This window comes from Antechinus flavipes, chromosome 6 (assembly GCF_016432865.1).
Source record: "Antechinus flavipes isolate AdamAnt ecotype Samford, QLD, Australia chromosome 6, AdamAnt_v2, whole genome shotgun sequence".
Taxonomy (NCBI): Eukaryota; Metazoa; Chordata; class Mammalia; order Dasyuromorphia; family Dasyuridae; genus Antechinus; species Antechinus flavipes.
Window position 1 is genome coordinate 208892847 of NC_067403.1, and position 24973 is coordinate 208917819.

A 24973-nucleotide genomic window follows, 5' to 3' on the forward strand; every position below is an offset into this window, starting at 1 on the left:
TCTTTTGCTCCAACTCCACTCCCTGAAAAGACTTCTGATTTTCAGGAAGGAAGTTTTCCAATGAAAACTTGGAATTATTTCATTTCTCAGAAGATACCAAAGATGTAAAGATAGCAACACATAAAAGAAACCCATTAAAAATTATAGTTTGCATCTCAGTTTGATTACTACCCTTTGTGCATTGGTGGGAAATCACTTAATTTTTCAGAGTTTCAGTTTCTTCACCTGTAAAATGAGTTTGGAGCAAATAAGACATTTTACTCATTTCCTACTTCCAAATTTTCATTTTTATTATGATTTTGACAAATATCTCCTTCCATTCTCTAATTTATGATATTGTTTCTAACATGTAAGACATGCAAGAAGGATATTTGGAGCTTATTAAAGTATTAGATGATAGTCTAAATCTAATTTCTGCCAGATCACTTTCCCATTTCCACAGCAATTATTATGTAGTGGGTCCTTTCCCCAATATTTGTAGTCTTTGGGTTTGTGGATCACTATGCATTATATTCAATTGGATCTGAATGTTTAGTATCCATTTTAATCCACTAATAAAATTTGTCTATTTTTTAAATCAGTACCAGAATATCTTGTCGATTATTCCTTTGCAAAATAGTTGTAAGACCCCTTTACCATTTTCCTATTTCCCTTGAGATTCTTAACTTTTTGTTCTTATAGAAAAGTTGCTATTATTTTATCTAATTCTTTTAAATAATCCTTTGTTTGGCTTCTATAACACTAATATATGTAGTTTCAAGTAGTAAATATTGTCATTTTTGTTTTATTAGCATAGCCTAACCACAAATAATTAATATGGCTATAATTATTTAATTCTTTACTTCTGCAAAGATTGTTTTATAACTATATTCATATAATTCCAGTGTGTATATATATATATATTGGAGTTATTTTTAAAAGGTGTTTCTTTTTATTTCTCCATGCCACCCAGGCCCCAGTATAGTAATATCAAAACTCCAAAAGAAACAGGGGCCATGAAATCATATGTAACGACCCCCGTGGGCTGTAAATATTTTATTCTATTTTATTTGTTTTGTTAAATATTTCTCAGTTATATTTTAATATGGTTTGGGCCAGACTTAGAAGTGTTGTGCACTGCCTGCAACCCAAAGACCATGCAGCATTTGACATCTTTACCCAGTGCTTAGTATGGTGCCTTGTCCAGAATAGGTGTTTAGCAAATGTTTGTTACATAGAATTAAAGTAATGGTTAGTTTGACAAAAACTCTTGATTAATCATTTAATCAACAAGTATTCGTTAAGCACCTATTGCTTATCAGACAATGGGGATAAAAAGGCAAAACCCAAAATAGTTTCTGCTCTCAAGGAGCTCATACTATGAAACACCATTTATACATACGAGTAAATTTAGTAAATACAAGATAATTCGTGGAAGAGATTTTACCAGCTGAGCAAATCAGGAAAGAACTCAAATAGAAGGTGGAGCTTGAGCCCAGCTTTATTAAGAAACTAGGAATTCCAAGAAGCTGTACAACACAAGGAGGGAGTGCATTCTAAATATGAGCAGCAGCCTGTATAAACACAAGGTCATGAATGGTATGTGTGTGGAAGAACAAATAGACTGTCTTGAATGGACTATAGAGTGTGTGAAAGGGAGTATAGTATAGTAGGTTAGGAAAAGTAGGCTAAAGCTAGATTGTGAAGGGTTTTGAATGCCAATAAAAGAATTTGTATTTTACCTTGGAGAATAGAAAACCAATGGAATTTCTGAATAAGAAAATAACAGTAAGACCTGTGTTTTAGGACTATCAGCTAGGGGAGGATGAATTAGAGAAAGGAGAGACTTAAGAAGATGAAGCCCATTTAAGAGGCCATTCAGTAATCCAAATAAAAGATAATGAAACCCTGAATTGGTCTGGTAGCCTTGTAAGGAAAGAGAAGGGGACAGATGAAAGAAATATTGTAGATGTAGAATCAATAAGACATTTATTTTAGTGTATTAATTTTAACTTATGCTGGATCCTTGTAGTCTACAATGACAAAGGCAGTTTCTATCGAAGAATATAGATTCAAACAATTTCTTCACATACTTAAATTCTTCAGTGAATCTGATCTTACCCATGTAAGTTCTTTCCCCAATATTGCAGATCATAACTCATTCATACATTGTCATTCTGTGTGATTCTTTATTTGTCACTTTCCATCTCTATAGCAGGCCAAGTCATCATATTGGAAACCTTCCACTAACTCTCAAAATATTTTGTGGATACCAATCCATCTGTTACTCTCTCCTTTTGTTGACTATGTAAGTCAGCATGTGTCTTTTCCTATTTATGCATCTCTCTCTTGCATGTTTAAGTCTTTTTTGTGTGTAGTTCATCACTGCTAATATGTAGAGGCCCACCACACATCTCATTGGTGCCTTTCTCATGACCTTCAATTTGTTTCATTCAGAGATTGGTGCATACAATTATTTGTAGTCATATAGGTTCACAGAAGAATATTGATGTTTAAAAATCAGTATTTATGTAATAATGTCATTTTAGTTGCTGAAGGGACAATAATTATTTTTCTATAATTAGAAAATTATAATTAATTTTTTCTCCTTTTTGATATCTTGAAAATCAAACTTTCAACACTTTCAAAAGTTGTTTGTCATCTTTGGCATGAATCTCCTTAGATTATATTTTGTCTTTGTTTCCTCAGTGTTATTCCTACTTCATCATGTAGCACTTTAGTAAATGAAATGGTAAAAATCCAGGTGTTTGGGCTTTACTTGATGTCGATGAAGAAAATATTTTCTTGTCAAAAGTTTTATGGATTCTTTCTTTTTTTCATCTTTTTTTTCTATTTCATCCTTAAGATATTGTTGGAATGAATGACCTAAGTTGATGAGTTTTCCATAAGCTTTTCCCAGACCTATTTTTTCCCTCCATCTCTTACTGATGTTAGACAAGGTCATGTTACTCAAATTCTTAGATCATTCTTCTCCACAAGATTTTGAAAATGAGCTTGTATTCTAAGCCACCATTTCCTTGTCAGCTTCTAAAACTTGACAAGGAAATTAAATATTTTGAGGGTGGGTTGGTTTCTAGTCTCTTTTTGTCTTTCTCATTACAGAATGAGTTAGAGGTATGTAGTAAATTTCAATAATTTTTATGTCTGTTCTTTTATCCATTTTCCATTTGGGGTATCAAATAGTCTATTTGAATAGGTCAGGTTGGAACTGTTTTAATACTACATCTTCACCTTATTTTTGGACCCTTTCCCCCCAAACTAGTGTTGATTTTCACCTTTGTTATAACAAGTCAGTGATCTAATCACAGATAGCTGATTTATCATCAGTGATTAGTCAGTTCCTATCTATTAAAACACAGCCAATTTCTGTGTGTATGAAAGAATTTTTCTTCTTGGTCAGCTTCAGATTGCTTTCTCGAAGAAAGTAATAATATACACATGAAAGTTTCTTTGATCTCTTCAATTTCTTAACCCTAAATCATATTTTCCAACACAATTCTCATTGTCCTCTTTTACGCCCACCTTTTTACTGAAATAACTGAGTAATAAAGTATATGTCAATTTAATTTGGATGGTTTTGAGTTCCTACTAGAATTTCTTTACTTTCTCATTCTTTGCAACAAATGACAAATGTTGGTTCACAAAATGCAATTTCTTTCATGATGGATTTTTTTTTTTTTGCAAATGTCTATCCTGTGTACCACAATGGATACCTAAATAGTCCCCTGAAATATTATTTCTTATTGCCTTCAAGCAATAATAAAAACTGTCAAATTGGATTTGTATAAACAGTGAAATCACCTTTGCTAATTCTTTGATTTGCCTCTCCAAATAGAATCTGGGACCTATCATTCCATTTTGCTGCAACTTTCTTATTTTCTGGTTTCACTTATACTAAGAATATCAAGATTAACATAACTCGGTTCCACAATGTTATGTCAGTTATCTTCTAACTGGACAAAAATCTCACATTAAAATAACTAGTTAAATTAATGTGAGTCTAAAATTGTTGTAATTTTTTAGGACCTTCTGTCTCTTTTTCACTACTCTGCCAGTAGTACTGAAGAAACAAAAAGAGGTTACATAGAACTAAAAGGCCTACATTATTTTGCTTTGCTTTGCTGGCTGTCATAGCCAAATAATTCATCATCTAATTGTCAGCTAGTCAGATTATTGGTGATTCTCTTCTCCTTACTTACCTAAATTGGTTGAAAGCCATCGGGCAAAATTTGCCTCTGCCAGTCCCAGAGTCCTTACAGCATGGTAAAGCTGTCTAAATTGTGCTCTGCTGGCATGACTTTTCAGAAACCTCCATGCCATGAATGCAGCACCAGAGGGGGACCGATATGAAGGCCTTTCATGTGGCAGACACCTCATAAATGTTTGTTGAAATGCATTTGTTGGCTGAATCAAAGCATAATCTAGGTGTGCTTTTCTCTAAATTATAAACACATTTACATTATATGTCAGGCAAAATTTAGAAATTAATTATAGTTCAGAGCATCTGTTTGCTCAGCATAACAAGTGATTTCGAGTTATCCAAATGTGTATGTACATTAATAAAGTAGGCTTTTGAGCAGAGAGTAAATGGTTTTTATTTTTAAAATGTTAAAGCCTCATAGATGAGTATGTAACTGACAAGAATAATTGGAGAAGTTAAGTGGTATTGCTGAAAGGCTTTCTTATGCTGAAGAATATGTAACTTCTAAAATTATTCGTGTCAGTTACATCTTCATCTGTGAGAAGTCTTTTTAAAAATGAAAACCATTTAGTCTCTGTTCAAAATGCTACAAATATGCATTTAGAAGGAGATAATGACTTTGACACTTGGGTATCACTTTCCACACCCACAGTTTCTTAGGTTTAACTTGATAATCTCCAAGATCCTTTCTAGCACTAATTTTCTTACCTTTATGTTAAAGTTGGTCTCATTTTTTTCATTAGTATAGCTGCTTTTAACCAAAATATTTTCCAGCTTTAGGTCTCTATGAACAATATCTACAAAGGAAAAAAGCAGATAACTTGGGGTCAGTAATTGAAAATTATTTCGGAAAGGATACCAAGGGAAGTCTGAATGACTGTCAAAGGAATCTGCCAATGATATCTTACAAAATACCCCAAGAATCGCCATTATAAAACCTTGTAAGATACAAGTTTGGAGATTCTAGAAACCAGGCTGAAGAATTCTATCCCCATTCCTGTTTTCTCATTTCAGAGGGAGATAATGCACACAGCATTATAATTGAACTTCAAAGAGTGATTGTCTATCCCTGACTTGGTTAGCTCCTAGCTATATGACAAGATCCTCTTCTAGAATGAAGGATAACAACCAACTAGCTACATTGGTCAAATCACTCACTTCACCTCTTAGGATCTTGCATTATCCTTTGTAAAGTGGAGATAAACACAACTGTCCTACTAATAACCATAAGGTTATTGTAAAGAGAGTGCTTTATAAACCATGAAGTGCTATGTAAAAGGGAGTTATCATTATTACTATTGGTACCTTTCCACTAAAAACACATTTGCTGGCACTTCAGTGAAAAAAAAAACCTGAAAAAACCATTGACATGATATATTTTAAATTTTCTTAGGAGGTGAGGAAAAAAGAAAAACATGTCAAGTGGTTCACAATTCTTAACTCTACAATGGGGATAGGGGTAGCTAGGTGGTGCAGTGGATAGAGCATCAGCCCTGAAGTCAGGAGGACCTGAGTTCAAATGTGATCTCAGACACTTAACACTTCCTAGCTGGGTGACTCTAGGCAAGTCACTTAATGCCAATTGCCTCAGAAAAAAAAATACAATGGGGATAGGACTAGGGATTGGACCAGTGATTTTATTGGTAAATTTGACTGGTATTGTTTTCCTTTAAGCATGCTGATCTGCCCAACTGAAAAAAGGATGGATTCATCATTATTATTAATCTTGCTGTTTCTCTGATGGTCTTATTCCTACTCTAGTCACTACTCCTAAAAGCAAACCTGGTAACTTCACACTGCTTAAGGGCATTGGTCTCCAAAGTTTTATAATTGTTGTTTTCTGGGTGATATTAATTGCATTCCACCAGTTTTCCCTTTCATAATTTTTACAATGTTCTTGCCCATTTGTTTTTCCAGATGAATTTTATTACAATCTTATCTAAAGCTACAAAATAGCTATTCAGTATTTTGATTGATATTGCTTTAAATTTATAAGTAAATTTGAGAAATAGTTTCATTATGATTCCTTATGTTTGAACTAATTCCTTTATTTCTCTGGTTCTTCCTTGATTTCTGTCAATCATTTTAAAATTGTATTTGTATAGATCTCATATGTCTTGATAAAGGAATGCTAAGATCCTGGATATATTTTTTTCATTATCATAAAAGGTATTTCTTTAGTATCAGTTTCTAGTAGAGGAATTTAGAAACATGATTTTAGTGGGTTTATTTTGTATCCAACTCCCTTATAGAAGTTATTGCTCCATTAATTTTTGTTGCTATTGTTGACTGCCTCTGGTTTTCTAGGCATACAGTCTGCCAAGAGATACTTCAATTTTTTTCATTACTAATATTTTTTCCTTTTATTTCTTTTTGTGCCCTATTTCTATTTATAAGATCTTTTTAAATGGTTAAATAGGAATGATGAGAGTAAATATCTCTATTTAGCACCCATTTTTAAAAGGAATGTTTTTTGTGTTTCTTTTCTATATACAATATTAGCTTGTAGTTTCAGATACATACTTTTGATTGTATTCTGGAAAATTATTCTATCTCTATGGTTTAAACTATTTTAATCTACACAAGTGCTATATTTTATCAAAAGCTTTCTTCAAAGAGTGAGATAAGCTTCTTTATGCGAGATAGGATCATGTGTGTAGCCTTTATTTTTTCATTAATAAATTTTATCATATTTGTTATTTTCCTGGAATTAACCCAACTTGAACAGATAGTGTAGTGGGGAGCATGCTAGCTCGGCTGCATTAGATTTTAATTCTTAATTCTATACTTTGGTTTTAATTTTTTAATTTCCTCACCTACAAAATGAGGTTTGACTATCAACCTTTAAAAACCATCTCCAACTACAAATCTATGATTTAGAGATAGATGATTTAAAAATATTTTCTGTATTCCATTTAGAAAATTTTACTTTATTCATCCAAATTATACATTCTATAATTTTGGTCTAGGGATCAATGCAGGGTGCTGAATTTAAAATTTCTTAACCCTGGGTTTGAGTAATGACTCTGCCACTTTCTACTTGGTGACCTCCATAACTAGTTATGTGAACTTGAGAAAGGTCTTTTAGTCTTCTGACTCTTAACTTTACCCATCTATGATATACAAACAATAATTCTTCTACTATCTACAATTTGCACTTGTTTTTAAATGATCAAATGAGTTAGTTTATGTAAAATACATGAATATAATGTATTTTCAATATCATTTTTATCTTTTTAATTGAATACATGTGACCAATGTGCTCCCTCCTTACCCTTTTTATGAAGATATGCAATAGCTGACCCAAGATCCTCAATGATCTGCCTTGTCTCGTTCTCTGAGAAGTGCCCTTTCCTGTTCAGTATTTCTTTAAGTTCTCCATCCTCACAGAGTTCCATCACAAGGTACATCCGCTGATATTTAAAAGAAGCAGGTAAAGATATTTAGCTTTTTGCACAGGATATTAGGATATTTTTTGGATTGTTAAATGAGATCAAGCTTTTAAATGCATACATAATAAAAAATAAAACATACCAATCTGGATTTTTTAAGATGAGTGATTTCATTTAAAATGCTATCACATTATTAAGAGAGGGAGATAACTATGTTCAAATGAGTTTTACAAACCTTTGGAGTCCAACTGTGAGCATAGGACAGAAGAGAACAATCCTGTTTGTGGAGGTGAAAATACAGGTGATATTAGTATAGGAGACCATCCCCACTGCTTCTGACCTTTCTGAGACTATGCCAAAAACAAGGTATTTAAGCAGAAGGGCCTCTAGAAATCACACTGATGTATCCAAATTGGCTGATATGCTGCCACTGTTTCAAAGAGAAGTGTGTGAAGAAGAAAGTGAAGGGAAAAGAAAGGTAGGATTCATGTTTACAATATAATTGTGTAGATGTAATGTAATGAGTTGCCCTCTACATATGTGTGCTCAAATATTTGGTTTTCTGAACCCTCTGCTGGAGGAGTCGGAGAGATGTGTTCCTCAGATTGCTTATGTAATATCAGTAACTGAGTTGCGCTTTTTCCAATTCTGGACATAGTTTACATTATTGGGGCAATTGATTTATGATTGACATTTTGACTACTTTTTATACTCACAGCTACTTAAAACCAGCTATTACACTGGAAAGTTAACTAGTAACCTAGGGAGCTGTTCCAAAGAAGCTGACTTTGGGGAATCTAGAATACAAGTAAATATCATATGTATGAGAATTAACATGTGTACGCATGATTGCAGGATAAGTAATGTGGCAAGTTGTGTCATATTCTCTGTTTAGGACAGACCCATCTTTATTTTTCTAATAACTGACACTTTTTTTTTGATTCTATATCATGTCTCTTGACTTTCACCTTGAATTCTATTGATCCTTTAGCACCATCACATGATTTTACTCTAGATCCTACCTTCTGTCTTGGAAAATTTCAGAGATGTCAGACCACCACAGAATTTCAAAGCAGAAGTAATCTTAGGGGCCATTAAGTTTTACCCTCTTCTTTGTTACACATTATGAAACTAAAATCTGTAGTGCAAACACTACTTTGCCAAGGTCACACAGCAATTTAGTGTCAGAATTGGAACTAAATTACCTCTCAGACCTGTGGAAGAGAGGAAGGAATTTATGACCAAAGAAGAACTAGAGATCACTATTGACCACAAAATAGAAAATTTTAATTATATCAAATTGAAAAGTTTTTGTACAAAAAAACTAACACAGACAAGATTAGAAGGGAAACAATAAACTGGGAAAATATTTTTACAGTCAAAGGTTCTGATAAAGGCCTCATTTCCAAAATATATAGAGAACTGACTCAAATTTATAAGAAATCAAGCCATTCTCCAATTGATAAATGGTCAAAGGATATGAACAGACAATTTTCAGAGGATGAAATTGAAACTATTACCACTCATATGAAAGTGTTCCAAATCATTATTAATCAGAGAAATGCAAATTAAGACAACTCTGAGATACCACTACACACCTGTCAGATTGGCTAGAGTGACAGGGAAAGATAATGTGGAATGTTGGAGGGGATGTGAGGAAACAGGGACACTGATACACTGTTGGTGGAATTGTGAACACATCCAGCCATTCTGGAGAGCAATTTGGAATTATACTCAAAAAGTTATCAAATTGTGCATCCCCTTTGATCCAGCAGTGTTTCTACTGGGCTTATACCCCAAAGAAATACTAAAGAAGGGAAAGGGACCTGTATGTGCCAAAATGTCTGTGGCAGCCCTGTTTGTAGTGGCTAGAAGCTGGAAAATGAATGGATGCCCATCAATTGGAGAATGGTTGAGTAAATTGTGGTATATGAATGTTATGGAATATTATTGTTCTGTAAGAAATGACCAGCAGGATGAATACAGAGAGGACTGGTGAGACTTACATGAACTGACGCTAAGTGAAATGAGCAGAACCAGGAGATCATTATATACCTCAACAACTATACTGTATGAGGATGTATTCTGATGGAAGTGGATCTCTTCGATAAAGAGATCTAACTCAGTTTCAATTGATCGATGATGGACAGAAGCAGCTACACCCAAAGAAAGAACACTGGGAAATGAATGTGAACTGCTTGCATTTTTGTTTTTCTTCCCGGGTTATTTTTACCTTCTGAATCCAATTCTCCCTGTGCAACAAGAGAACTGTTCGGTTCTGCAAACATATATTGTATCTAGGATATACTGTAACCTATTTAACATGTAAAGGACTGCTTGCCATCTGGGGGAGGGGGTGGAGGGAAGGAGGGGAAAAATCGGATCAGAAGCGAGTTGAAGGGATAATGTAAAAAATTACCCTGGCATGGGTTCTGTCCATAAAAAAGTTATTAAAAATTAAAAAAAAAAAGAATTGGAACTAAAACCTGGATTTCTTGATTCCTAGTTCATTATGCTGTGATGTCTCTATATCTGAGAAAAGAGGTAGATCAGCTTATCCTGCTGAGGAGACAACAGAAAGCTCTTTTATTTACCCATCTCCCTTAAACTGAGTTGATAGGTTAGAATGGGTAAGATGCTACTCAATGGTTTGCTTTGACAGCTGAACACATGATGTGAGTAAGAGTGATCCCAAATTATTTTCATATTTTATCCTTGTGCTGAACCAAAGAGCCTTGTTGTTTCTTCACAACCTCTTGCTTAGCCTATTTTCCATGGAATAATGTTCTAATTATATAAGTATTGATCTATCTGGTTGCTTCTTGCATATTTAATTAAAAGGCTTAATTTCAAATATTTGAATAGTAAGACAAGTGTACCCTGTCATTCTACCTTATACTCCAGGAGACGTGTGTGTGTGTGTGTGTGTATGTGTGTGTGTGTGTGTGTGTGTGTGTGTGTGTGTGTGTGTGTGTGTGTGTAGGAACCTATATCAAAATACTTGAGTTACTGAAGATAACCTTTAAATGCTTAGAAATAAAGACTGTTTTCAGTGACTGGAATAGAAAATGAATCCTTTTTTCCAACAAAATCTTAATTTGGATTTCTCTGCAAGATTTACCGAGCAAATATTCAAAAATGTCTCTGTATTATTTCTTTGGAGATTTCATAGCTCCCACTATAGAATTCAGTTCAATTCACCAAACAGGTATTATTGCCATACTTGGCTTTTGGATATGATATACTCTCAATTCTGATGATAATTAGTACAGAGATGCAGGCTTCTAAATAAGGTACACTGAATCCAGGACATAGGTCAGTAAACTCCTACCCTCTGAAATGGAAACTTAAAAGAATCAGCACACAATGACCAAGATTAGGTACTCATAGGAATATCTTTCAGAGAAATTTACTCTGAGAAATAATAAGCATAGGGCAGCTAAGGTGAATGCATTCCTCAAGTCTTATCAAAGAGTCACCAATTAAGCAGAAAGCAATATAAAAACGAGTGCACATTATTAATATGTTAAAACTAACATAAAAAGAAGGGCAACTAGGTAGTACAGTGCACAGATTATCAGGCCTGGAGTCAGGAAGACTCATCTTCCCAAATTTCCTATAAAGTGTGAGCTGTGTGAACTTAAGCAAATCACTTAACCCTGTTTGCCTCAGTTTCTTCATCAGTAAAACAAGCTAGAGAAGGCAATGGCAAACCACTGCAGTGTCTTTGCTTAAAAAAAAAAATCCCAAATGGGGTTACAAGTGAAAAGACCTATTCCCTTCCCCTATTTTAAGTAAAAGCTCATTCATTTTAGCATCTGACATGTGATTAGCCTCAGTTTTCTTTAAAGTAGATGTTAAACAATCAATTTTGTAAGTTAATCCCTATTGTAAAATGTGTAACAAAAGACCAATATCATGATCGAAAGTCTTCTTTTAACAAAAAGAAGAGCAGCATCTAGAAGATACAGGAGTAAGAGTCTGCTGGATTTATTTCTATCTTTATGCCTTTGCTTATGTTATGCCCTGTGTTGAGAATTCTACCACTTTGAAATCATTCCCCATGCTCCTGACTGCTAACTTTCTTCTCATCCTTCAAGGCTTACATCAAACATTACCTCTGGAGTTCTTGTATAAAAGAGTCTCTTCCTTATATAAGTACTCATCTGCACCCATCATATTCTCACTTTGGGGAGGCAGCACTACGTCATGGAAAGAGTGCTGGCTCTGAAATCAGAGAAACTGAGTTCAAGGCCCACCTCTAATGATTCTGCTGGTTAAGCATGGGCAAGTCCTTTCACCTCCCTAGACCTCAGTCTCCTGATCTGTAAAATGAAAGTGTTAGACTAGATGGTCTCTAAGGGATCTTCAACTCTTGAACCATGACCTTTTGATCTTAATTTATAATAAATTTATATTAATAAGTATCCAATCAACTCCTCTGGGGCAGGGTCTCAGAGTCAATTTATTAGGTTATAGAGTCCAAAATTATCTTGGGAGTGTAGAATGATGGGCTAAATGGAAAAAAAAATGAAATTCAAAGGGAGTACCCTTAGGTTCAAAAAATAACTTCAAGAGTCCAGCATAATGAACAAATAAGTAGTAAGTTCTTGTGAAAAAGCTCTAGGGGAAATCAGTTTCAAATAAATACTTGACAAATAGAAAAGGTCAATCATAAAAATAAGAAGAAAATGGATGAAAATATATATATCACAACTATGACTAAGGGTAAAACTCAATTAAATAAGGGATAGAGGGAATGACAAGGGATAAAATAATTTTGATAACAGAATACTGAAAAGGGTTTACATAAATAAAATTAAGGCAGCTAAAAAGCTAGGGGGAAAGAAGGATTAATACCTGGGAAAATATTTTCATTAAACATTTCTCATATGGTCTTTATATTCAATGTGTAAATAAGGAATTAATAAAAACATAAAAAATAAGAAGCCACTTCCCAATGGATATGTGGTCAAAATATAAGATCAAAGAATTTTCAAAAGTGTTTAGCAACCATAAGAAAAAAGTGTTCCAAATACTATAAATACAAATTAACACAATATTGGCAGAAAACTGAAAAAGATAACAAAAGCTGGAAATATTTAATGCTAGAGGCCTTATGGGAAAACAGAGATACTTATACATTCTTGGAGGAGCTGTGAATTGGTCCAACCATTGTGAAAGGCAATTTCGAATTATGTGTTTTAAAAATGAATAAAATATCTGTATCCTTTCACCCTGGAGATTCCACTACTAGCATATACCCCAAGGAGAACAAAAATGGAAAGGTCCCATAAAGAGAAAAATATTCATTACAGCATTTCTGTGGTGGCAAAGAACTAGAAACAAGGAAGAACATGTCATCTGGGAAATAGTTAAACGAGGTACACGAAGGTAATGGAATATTACTGTGCTGTAAAAATATGAAGGATTCAGACTCAAGGAAAGGACTTATGTAACCCAATTCAGAGAAGCAAGTAGACCCAGAAAGCAATATACATGATGATTACAACAATGTAAACTGAAAGAATGATAAAATCAATCTAAATATTGTGTAATTATAATTTCCATTCTTGAACCTGGAGAAAAGTTGTTAAAATTCATCACTGCCTTTCATTTCAGAGGTAAGTTAATCTGAATATGGAATATTGAATATACTGTTAGAGGTGGACTATATGCTAGTTGGTTTTGCTGGACTTTTTAACTCTTTGCTGGACTGATTAGCTGGACTTTTTAACTCTTTGCTATGTGAGAGGCAAATAAGGGGGAGGGAAATATTCAGAAATTCATATAATATAAAAATAAAACACATCATTTTTTAGTGGATTCAATATGAGTCAACAGTATGACAGGGCAAACAGTATCAGACCAAAAACTGAATGCTATCCAAGGCTACATTGTAAGCCATCATGTCCAGAATGAAGGAAGGGACATTGGGAGATTGGAATGATGACAGCACTAAAGAATGTGCTATCATCATTCTGCCTTGATAAAAGATCTATGTATTTTTGACCTGGAAACAAGAACTCTTGTGTGAGCACAACAATGTCTTCAAATATCTGAAAAACTACTCTACATAAAAGGAACCAGATTTATTCCACTTGGCCCCAGGTAGCAGAATTAGTTGCAATGTGTAGCTGTCTAAAAGAAGAATAGCTTGATGGAGGAAGGAGTAGTTTTCCCTTTACTTGGAGTATGAAGGCACGAAGTAGATCACAACTTGCTAAGGAAAACGTGGAGATGATTCTAGATGGATTGTACACTGTTTGAACTCAGATTGTATGTTCTAGTGATCTTTATTACTTCCCAACAGTACAATGCCTTGCATAATGATCCAAATGCTTGTTGTTGCTTGAATATTTACTGAGTATTGAACAAGGAAGGGGTTTTCTGATTCTAGCCAATCAACACTTTTGAAAAATATATATAAATCCATAAGTTGGGCCAACTTAATTCTTGATGGAAATAGGTCTTAATAATTAACTTTATTTGCAATGGAAAATGTCATCCTCATCCAGAGAGAGAACTATGGAGATTGAATTGAATTGAAGCATAGTATTTTCACCTTTTTATCTATTTGTTTATTTGTTTTCTTTTTCTTATAGTTTTCATCTTTTTGGTCTGATTTTTCTGGCACAACATGACAAATATGGAAATACATTTAAAAAGTTTGTACATATTTAACCTATATCAGATTACTTGCTGTCTTGGGGTGGAGGTAGGTAAGGGAAGGAGGGAAAAATACTTGAAACACAAAGTCTTACAAAAATGAATGTTGAATGTTTTCATGTATTTGGAAAACTAAAATACTATTGAGGAAAAAAAATAATCAACTCTATTTGGTAAGTAATGTTTTGATCTGTAATATGGTTTCTTAAGCATACAGACCATCTGAAAGAAGTGTTGTTTATCAAGTCACATATATCTCTATTATATTTCAAAATAAATTTTAATTTTTTAAAATTATTTCCCAATTACACATAAAAAAATTTAGCCATCACACCTCCCTGAAAACAGTTTAATATTTATTATACCTGTGAAGTCAGGCAAGACATTAAATTTTAGTCATGTTGATACTGATGCATTGTTGGTGAAGTTGTGAATGGATCCAACCATTCTGGAGAACAATTTGGAACTATGTTCAAAAAGTTATCAAACTGTACATACCCTTTGATCCAGCAGTATTAATACTGGGCTTATATCCCAAAGAGATATTAAAGAAGGGAAAGGAACCTGTATGTACCAAAATATTTGTGGCAGCCCTTTTTGTAGTGGCTAGAAACTGGAAATTGAGTGGATGCCCATCAAACGGAGAATGGCTGGGTAAATCGTGGTATATGAATGTTATGGAATATTATTGTTCTGTGAGAAATGACCAGCAGGATGAATACAGAGAGGCTTGGAGAGACTTACATGAACAGATGCTACATGAAATGAGCAGAACCAGGAGATCATTATACACTTCAACAACAATACTATATAAGGATGTATTCTGACGGAAGCGGCTATCTTCGACAATGAGAAGATCCAATTCAGTTTCAATTGATCACTGATGGACAGAATCAGCTACACCCAGAGAAAAAGTACTGGGAAAAGAATGTGAACTACTTGCATTTTTGTTTTTCTTCCCGGGTTATTTTTACCTTCTGAATCCGATTTTTCTTGGGCAACAAGAAAACTGTACGGATCTGTTCATATATATTGTATTTAAGATATAATTTAACATGTTTAATATGTATGAGATTGCCTGCCATCTAGGGAAGGGGGTGGAAGGAGAGAAGGGAAAAGTTAGAACAGAAGTGAGTGCAAGGGATAATGTTGAAAAATTACCCATGTATATGTTGTCAATAAAAAACTATTTAAAAATGTTTAGCATATTACAAAAGAAAACACAAACCAAAAAACCAAAAAAGTAAAGTAATTTGAAAAAATAATTCAGAAGAATTAATGCAATAAGGAAAAAGCTACTAGAATACTAGGAGAAAGAGACAGAAAAGTCAGAGTCTCCTCAGCTACTGATTACCTTCCGGTCCTATGCCCATCACTAAAAAACAAGAGGCCAATGTGTTTTCATATTGTAGGTATAGTCAAGACTTCCTAGACTCTTACAATATGGCTTGCAGAAGTCTCCAGATTTTCTAGACTTTTTAATTGTCCAAATCCATTTCAAAGGTCATCAAAAAAGTTTCTATGGGGGGCCCATATTCTTGGTTGATAGCACTAATCAGACATGCTTCAATCTCATTAGTACCAAAAGTGATAAGTAGCCCACTTAGATAGTCCAATCTGTCATGCATTTTATTTTAAATATATGTGTATATATATATACACATATATATGTATATGTATATATATACACATATATTTAAACATATGTATTACATACAATTACCTCAGCAAAAAAAAAATGACAGTATAGTTAAATGAAATTTGAGAAGAAAAGAAAATGCCACTAACAGAAAAGAATTTGGCTAATTGATATTCAGAAACATCTATTTAAACTAAGGCAATGTCTCTATTCAGAGAGTGCTTTGGACCACAGCACAGCTGATCATGTCATATTGGCAGTTTGGGGGATCAATACCAATCACGGGAGCCTAATCAATCAAGTAGTCATTCCATCAATCATTCAGATGGCTCAAATGATAAGGCTAATCATATTGGGATGTGTGCAGCCAGCCTAACTAAATTAAAGGCAAACAACACAAATGTGAGGACACAGAAATATTCTAAAAGTAAGCCAATTTTTCTTAAAATTTCCTTCAGCTATTTCAGACTAAAAAAATAAACACTATAAATTCATCTATTTTCCTGGTGGCAACAAGGTAACAATAATTATCAAGTCTTTTATGTGGATAGCTCAGAAATAATGAATGCTAAGGAGAACTGGTTGTTTCCCTTTATGAAGGATAACCAAAATATCTAACATTTTGAAAGCACAACCATTTATATTACTATTGTATACAACATGGAATACCATGGGTTTGTCTTAGAAGCAGTACAGTGGGCAGAACACTAACTTTGGAAATGGCCAAGGATCAATTTCTGGTTCTATAATCACCCAGTTGTGTTGGTTTTAGCTGAGTCCTCAACCTTTTAAAGCAAAATGACAAAGTTCTAAAAGTAGAATGTATCCAAAGGAAGATGAGCAGGATAATGTGGCCATCAAAAGACAAGTTGAAAGAGCCATTTATCTTGGAAAAGAGATTATTTAGTGTGCTCAGTTTTTAAGACTTAAAGATGTAGAATGATCTTCGTTGATTGCCAAGTCCTTATTCATGAATAAACTTTGTTAACATCTCTAGTAAGTAGTTTTCCCCTTCATCCTGCAGAACTCTAGGGTAGAAAACTCATTGTTTCCAAAGGCAGGCCACTGTACTTTTGCTTAAGAATTATTAAGAAGTTTTCCAAATATCTAGCCCCAAACTGGTTCTAAATCAAGGGTTCTTTTTTTAGTGTCATGAATTCTTCTGGTAGTTTGGTGAAGTCTGTAGATTCCTTCCAGCAGTATTATTTTTAATGAATAAACTAAAATATAAATGCAAGGTGTTCCAAAAGTCTTGCTTAAGTCATTTTTCAGTTGTGTCCAACTCTTCATGATCTCATTTTGGACTTTCTTGGTAGAGATACTGAAGTAATTTGACCTTTCCTTCTTTAGCTTATTTTTACAGATGAGAAAACTGGGGCAAATGGGGTGAGTAACTTGCTCAGTCATACAACTAGTAAATGTCTTAGGAAGAGAAATCTTCCTCACTCTATCCCCAGCACTCTACCCACTGTGCTACTACCTAGATGTCCTTCCAAAAATCTTAATGTAGTTTTAATTTTTAGTGTAGTTTTAATATATATTGAAAGAAAAATCATCAAAATATTTTTTAAAAGAACTTAAGTTCGGAGCACCAGCCCTCAAGTCAGGAGGACTTCAATTCAAACCCAGCTTTAGACACTTGACACTTATTAGCTGTGTGACCCTGGCAAGTCACTTAACCCCAATTGCCTTGGGGTAAAAAAGAATTCAAGTTCACAGATTCCATGTTAAAAACTCCTTCAGTCTATTTGATCAAGCAGAACAAATCTAATTCCTCTTCCACAAGACAATCCTTCAGCTCTTTGAAGACATTTTTTTTTTCCACACTAAAGAACCCTCTTTGTGGCATAAATTTCAGGAGCTTCATCACTCTGATTACACTCTTTTGAATGTGCTCCAGTTTATGAATGTTCCTCATAAGATGTGGCAATTAGAACTGAATCTTATCTGTAAAACAGAGCCTGGACAAGGTGGTAGCGGGAGGTGGGAGGATTGGACTGAATTTTCTTCAAGGCCCTTTCTAATGCTATAATTCTATTATTCTATGAAGCAGAAAAACTAAGCCCCAAATCACCATGCCAATCAGTGGGAGAGCAGAAAACAACAGGTATTTGAATGAAACTATAATAATGTGAAGGGAATTAAAAAATTAAATTAAATTTTAATTAAAATTTTTAAAGGGGCACATCTTTGTAGGGCCTACCCAGCCTTTGTTCCCTTTGCAATGAGAGAATTCATATTCTGAATATGATAATCATAATCATAGCTGGTTAGTCGAGTATAAACAGTACTCTTACTTCATCATCTTGCATCAGGCAAAATTCTGTGTACCTCTGAAGACATAAATGGGCAGAACCCAAGAGCAGCATTTTATGGTAGAAAGGGATCTATTCTAAGTGTCAGAAGGTCTAGTCCTAGCTCTTATTCTTTTACCAATTCAATATGTAACCACTTGGTCCTTAGCTTCTTTGTCTGTTAAAAAAAAAAAAAAAGAAAAAGAAAGGATAAGGGAGACTGGGTGATGAGAACTAGAAAATTCCATGATCTTTGATTCTCAAAGGAATTACAACTGCATGTGAGATTGTTTCAACATGAAAGGCATTTTTTCCCTTTGTGCTACTTGGAGACATTATTGGACCCATAAGTCTTGACTGCATGAAGGTACACATATATAAATAAGGAAATCCTTCATAACATGGAATAGTAGCATGATAATAAGAACAGAGGTCTTGGAGTTAAAAGAGCAGTATGGCCACTTTCTTGGCTGTCTGACCAACTATAAAGAAGGCCCTAACCCATCTGAGATTCCATTTCTTCCTCTCTCTGGTAAGGCATTTGTGGTTACTCTTTTTACCTCAAGATCCAACAATGTTTATTCTGGATTAATTACAATTTTCACAATACTCTCACTCTTGCAACCTTACCTTGGGTGTTTCAAACACTCGTTCTAGATGAATGATATGATCATGGTTCACACTTTTCAGGATGCTCACCTCCCGTTCAAGTAATCTCACAGCAGAGCTTCCAGCCTTAATTGATGAGGAAACACGAAATGAAATCAGAATGTCACTTCAACCTATTTCTGGGTAACAAGTGCATAGTCTTTTTATCTCTTTTATCTTTTCACACTATTTCTCTTTCATATGGTGACAGCAACATCCTCATGATTAAAATTAGATCCCTTTCAGTTTTTACTCTGGTCAATTTCAAATTCTGTGTAATCTGGACTCTGGAGTTGAACAAAGATTTATCCTAACTTCGCTCTTTTTGCTGCTACTGCTACATATCTTTGTCTGCCCTTTTAAACATCCTTCACCTTTCCCCTTCTTCCAATCCCCATCCAGTTATTTGCCAAGTCCCATCAATTCTGCTCTATGACATTTGCCATGTCCATCCTCATCTTTCCAATCATAAATGGAGCTTATTCACTCGTGTCCAGATCACTGAACTTGTTGCCCCTCTGACTTGCTTATCCCTTGTCTAATTTGTCCTTCATACAGCTTCTAAAATAGTCTAAAATAAAATTTAAAAATTCCTTATCAGATTCACGTCTGATCATTTACATCACTTCTCTTTTCCAAACATCGTAAGTGACTCCTTATTGACCACAATATAAAGTACTAAGTAAGGAGTTCACCATTTAAGAACCTCTACAATTGAGCTCAATTACCTTTTAAGACTTATTTCACATTTAACTCTTTTATACTTCTAAATTCAGGAAAAATTGGATAAGATTTGGTTCACTTACCACTCTTGCTTGACAAAATTTTTATATTTAACCAATATCAGAATGGTCAAGGAAGTTGGATTAAGACTTCTCTTTCACTGGATTGTAAACTCTTTTAGGATAGATACTGTCTTTTGCCTTTCTTTGTTTCTTGTATTGTATAGCATAGCGACTATTTATTTAGATTTTTTTTGGACTAGGTATAGAGGTGATTCTTTGCCTTAAATGCTACTTAGCCTTAATCACTGAATGGGTATTGCCTCAGTCAAACTGAAACCTATTAAAAACCTTAGCTTTAAAAGACCAAAGCCTCCCATTACATTGAAGGCCAGTTGTCCTAATCTATATCTTGCTACTGGATCCAGATGACTCTGGAGGGGAAAGCGAGGTGGGTGACCTTGCGCAGCCCTCCCTCACCTAAATCAAATTCACTCGCATATCATGCATCATATCCCTGGTGTAATGATTCTTCTTCAAGAATGAAGGACAAACAACAACAGCATAGTACAGCATCTGGCACACAGTAGATGCTTAATAAATGTTTGATCTAAAACGGCTTATTGGTTGTTTGACCTTGAACAAATGATGCCATTTCTCTGGGTCTCCATTTTATCATCTGTAAAATGGCAGAGTATTGGAATTGTGCAGCTAGGTGGTCCAGTAGATAAGAGCACTGAGCATGGAATCAGGAATACTCATCTTCCTGAGTTCAAATCTGGCTTCAAACATTTACTGGCTGTGCAAGCCTAGGCAAGATACTTAACTCTGTTTGCCTCAGTTTCCCCAGAAACTGTCAAATGAGCAGGAGAAGGAAATGGCAAAAAGCTCTAGTAATCTCTGCCAGGAAAACCCTAAATAGAGTTAGGAAGAATTTGACATGACCGAAACAAGTGAACAATAAAGAACATGTGACTAGATGAGAGGCCGCATGGTTAGTGTTGCCTGAAATCAGAATGCTTTCTCCTGCCCCTATGCATTTGTGCACAAATCATCTGCAATCTGCAATGTGTTTCCTCACTTCTGCCTTTCATAGCTTTCTTCTTTCAAGGTTTAGCTCAAATGTCATCTCCTTCATATAGTATTCCCTATATCCTTGGTTGAAAGTATCCTCTCTTCAAATTTACTCCCTAGAATACTCTGTCTTCATCCTTCCTATGTCCCCATCACACCTTGTAATATACATACATCTCTGTGCATGTCATATCCCCCTCTTTTAAGGTACAAGCTCTTTAAGATCAAAAACTGTCCATCTTTGCCTTTATATCCATAGCCCTTGGCATAGTATTGTACATAGGGGGCACGTCTGATGAATGTTTGCCAAATTTAGCTAAACTGAGAAAGCAATGGAATTGATGGGTATGAACACCTAGCTTCAAGTTCTGGTCATAACACTTACTAGTGATGTGATGTTGGCAATTATCTTCATTGATTTTATTTCCTCATCTGCAAAATGGGTATAATACTATTTGTACTAGGTCCTAATAAGAATTTCTATGACAGAAGTTCTTTGTAAAGCACTATAGGAATTTCTATGTATTTCCTCTGTAAATTTGAATAGCTTTAATTTTTTCCCTTCTCCTACCCAAATTCTCAGTTTCAATTTATTCAATTGAGTTTTTCTTCACAATAATACTTATTCTTCTGTTTAGAGTAACACAAGAATACGAAAAAAAATTACTTTCTAGGCTATCTCTCACTTGGAGAGAATAAACAAAACAATATGTTTGCAGCCTTATACAAATATAGTAAAAGGGAAACAGGCCTTAAGCAGGGACTGACACCAAATCTGTACTCAGTCTGGTTTCTTTTGGTTCCCTCTGACTCTCAATGATAAACTCATCCCTTAGGCCAGGATTATTTTATTTTGTACTGGAAGGAGCTTGCATTCCTGGCTAATTTCTTTTTTAAATAATCATGGTCAGAGGGAAGAAAGGCAAAGAGAAGGGAAGGAGACACTATTTCCAATCAAAGCTGAGTTTTTGCTAAGATAGTTGATGTCTACCCTGCAATTTAAGAGACTCCAGTTATGTCCGCTCTTCCCAAAATGGTGAGTTCAATGCCAAATGATGTGAAAAGCTGGCCATCTGAATTATGGTCCTGTTTCTAACTACCTACATGACCTTAAGCAAACCACTTCTCCATGGATTTACCTTCTCAAGGGTCCTTTGTCTTTGCCAAAAATCTGTTCTTTATATAATCTGGAATAGCTTTAAGGGTTCACTACTTTGTACCAAGTCTGGTCATTTTCTGTGGGATAATCTTAAAAATACAAATAAATATACCAGAGAAGGGCATCTAAATGTGAATTTGGATATCTAAACATTCTCTTCCAGGAGCTAGAGTATAGGGCTAGAAAACAACTTGGAATCTCATCCTTGCCACTGACCATCAACAGGGACAAATTACTTATCTATGATCTCCAGTATCTCTAGAAAATGATATACCTATATCTATAAAAATGAGGGGAGCAAATTAGATCAGAGATTGGAAAACTATGGCTCTTAGCTTGTTGGTGAAACAAAAACAGTAGCATGCAAGATTTGGCTCACAGAACATAGTTTGCTGACTCCTGAATTTAATGATCTCTTAAATTATTTTATAATTCCCAAATCTCAAAATTCATAAAATTGAAAGAGTTGATTTCAATCTTTTGGAAGCAAATATTAAGACATTTAGAATTATGAGAGATCAAAGAAGGATCATTGATTGAACACTGGAAGGAACCTTGGAGGTTAAGTCCAGCTTCCTCATCTTACAGATAAGAAAATAAAGATCTAGAAAAGTGAAATTACTTGCCTAATTAAATGAATACAATTAAAATCTTAACCAAGAGCCCTCTGACTATTGATACAGAGATCTTTTCACTATATAATTGTCCCTCATCTGATTCACCCTCAAAGATAATCTTTCTGAGATCTGGAAAAATTAAGTTATTTGACCAAAGTCACAAAACTATTAAGCAATCTTCTGCAATCTTAAGCAGACCTCACTCTTATACTGTTTCAATGTGGGAACTTCGACAAACTAAGCTATGAGCTTAAAGGCAAGAACTGAATCCATAGTGTTAGTCTTCTTTCTATTACCCTTAATGGGTTCCACATTAAATAATTCAAATTCAATAAACAGTAATCACTTTTTTGAATTTAATTCAGAGCTTAGAAAATTATATGGGAGGATAATGATGGGATCTGAGGAATAATTTAATTTAGGATTAAAGAGCAGTTCACATTCTGACAGTGGACAAAAAAGCTAGATACTGTGGCTCTAGTCTGGCCTTTGTCACTAACAATTTTATGAGACTTTGATCTCTGGATACTTTAATATTTTTCTGTAAAAAGTTCTAAGTTTGGACTCTATTTTATAAGAAATAAAGCCATTCTCCAATTGACAAATGGTCAAAGGATATGAACAGACAATTCTCAAAGAAATTAAAACTATTTTTAGCCATATGAAAATATGCTCCAAATCATTATTAATCAGAGAAATGCAAATTAAGACATCTCTGAGATACCACTACACACCTGTCAGATTGGCTAGAATGACAGGGAAAGATAATGCGGAATGTTGAAGGGGATATTGGAAAACAGGGACACTAATACATTGTTGGTGGAATTGTGAACACATCCAGCCATTCTGGAGAGCAATCTGGAACTACACTCAAAAAGTTATCAAACTGTGCATACCCTTTGATCCAGCAGTGTTTCTACTGGGCTTATACCCCAAAGAGACACTAAAGAAGGGAAAGGGACCTGTATGTGCCAAAATGTTTGTGGCAGCCCTATTTGTAGTGGCTAGAAGCTGGAAAATGAATGGATGCCCATCAATTGGAGACTGGCTAAATAAATTGTGGTATATGAATGTTATGAAATATTATTGTTCTGTAAGAAATGACCAACAGGAGGAATACAGAGAGCACTGGCGAGGCTTACATGAATTGATGCTAAGTGAAATGAGCAGAACCAGGAGATCATTATACACTTCGACAACGATATTGTATGAGGATGTATTCTGATGGAAGTGGATTTCTTTGACAAAGAGAAGATCTAACTCAGTTTCAATTGATCAAGAATGGACAGAAGCAGCTACACCCAAAAAAAGAACACTGGGAAATGAATGTAAACTGCTTGCATTTTTGTTTTTCTTCCCAGATTATTTATACCTTCTGAATCCAATTCTCCCTGTGCAACAAGAGAACAGTTCAGTTCTGCACACATATATTGTATCTAGGATATACTGTAACCTATTTAACATGTAAAGGACTGCTTGCCATCTGGGGGAGGGGGTGGAAGGAGGGAGGGGAAAAACCGGAACAGAAGTGAGTGCAAAGGATAATGTTGTAAAAAAAAAATTACCCTGGCATGGGTTCTGTCAATAAAAAGTTATTAAAAAAAAAAGACATTCTAAGTTTGAATCAGCTGATCTCCAATATCCCTTCCATCTCTGATATTACATGTTCTACAGTCCCTCTAAGCCCAGATATTCTATATATTAAGGTGCTTTCTAGTTCTAGATTCCATGGTTTTTGGAGTAATTCTATACAATTCATCTTGATTTTAAGAAAAGACCTCAGGTTTGGTATATTCTTTTGTGTGTCTGTGTTATCTACATTTTGTATTTTTGAAATCATTCCATATAAACTAGAGGTAAGCCTGATAGAGAAGGTGGCTAAAAGTGGACTCAAAAGATTTAGACCCTGTTAGAAATCAAAGACTTAAGAGGTAAAGCCAATGTTATATGGCTAGTCAATTGAAGAACAGGGTCTAAATCTTCAATTGACTAGCCATATAACATTGGCTTTACCTCTTAAGTCTTTGATTTCCTCTTCTTTAAAATCAGGATTTTAGATGAGATAGTCTTTAGTTTTCCTTACCAGTTAGGTCTAAACTTCTAGGAAAAACTAAAGCATCTTTTACTTTTCTTACATTCCTTTTTCACTAATTTTCTGCACTGCAAAATTTAGAATTAGAAGGACACTTACATTAGCTGTCATTGATACTAACTTCCTCCCCCCAACTTTCCCTCTCATTCTTTCTCAGTACCCTGAATTCTTGAAGGTTGTGACAGGCTTTAGTTATGGCTGGCTCTCTCAAGTTAGAAAAGCTTGAAATATATGTTCTGGAGATAGACTGTCTGTCCTCTGAGGACCACACTGGCTAAGGTTAGATGTGTTCACCTCCAGAAGGCTGCCCCTCAGTGTACAGAGATTGTAGGCCACAGCATCTCATTCTATTGTTTATTAAAGTACAATTGTACATTGCAATCTGTATCAATGGTAGGAGTTCACATATCAACCGAAATGACAGATTTTTTAAATATGAAATATGATTAGTGAACTTTTCTCATTT

General features: G+C 34.6%; 1 protein-coding gene across 5 annotated transcripts in view; it reads right to left on the bottom strand.

The window, feature by feature from the left end:
- Nucleotides 1-24973, bottom strand: part of STK33 (serine/threonine kinase 33) — a 243098-nt gene that overhangs the window by 60594 nt on the left and 157531 nt on the right. For all 5 annotated transcript variants that reach the window (XM_051964325.1, XM_051964326.1, XM_051964322.1 and 2 more), the window contains 3 exons: nt 18826-18930; nt 7476-7614; nt 4910-4998 (listed from right to left, as the gene is read on the bottom strand). In XM_051964325.1, coding sequence (XP_051820285.1) covers nt 4910-4998; nt 7476-7614; nt 18826-18930 — 333 coding nt within the window. The remainder of the gene's footprint in view (nt 1-4909; nt 4999-7475; nt 7615-18825; nt 18931-24973) is intronic.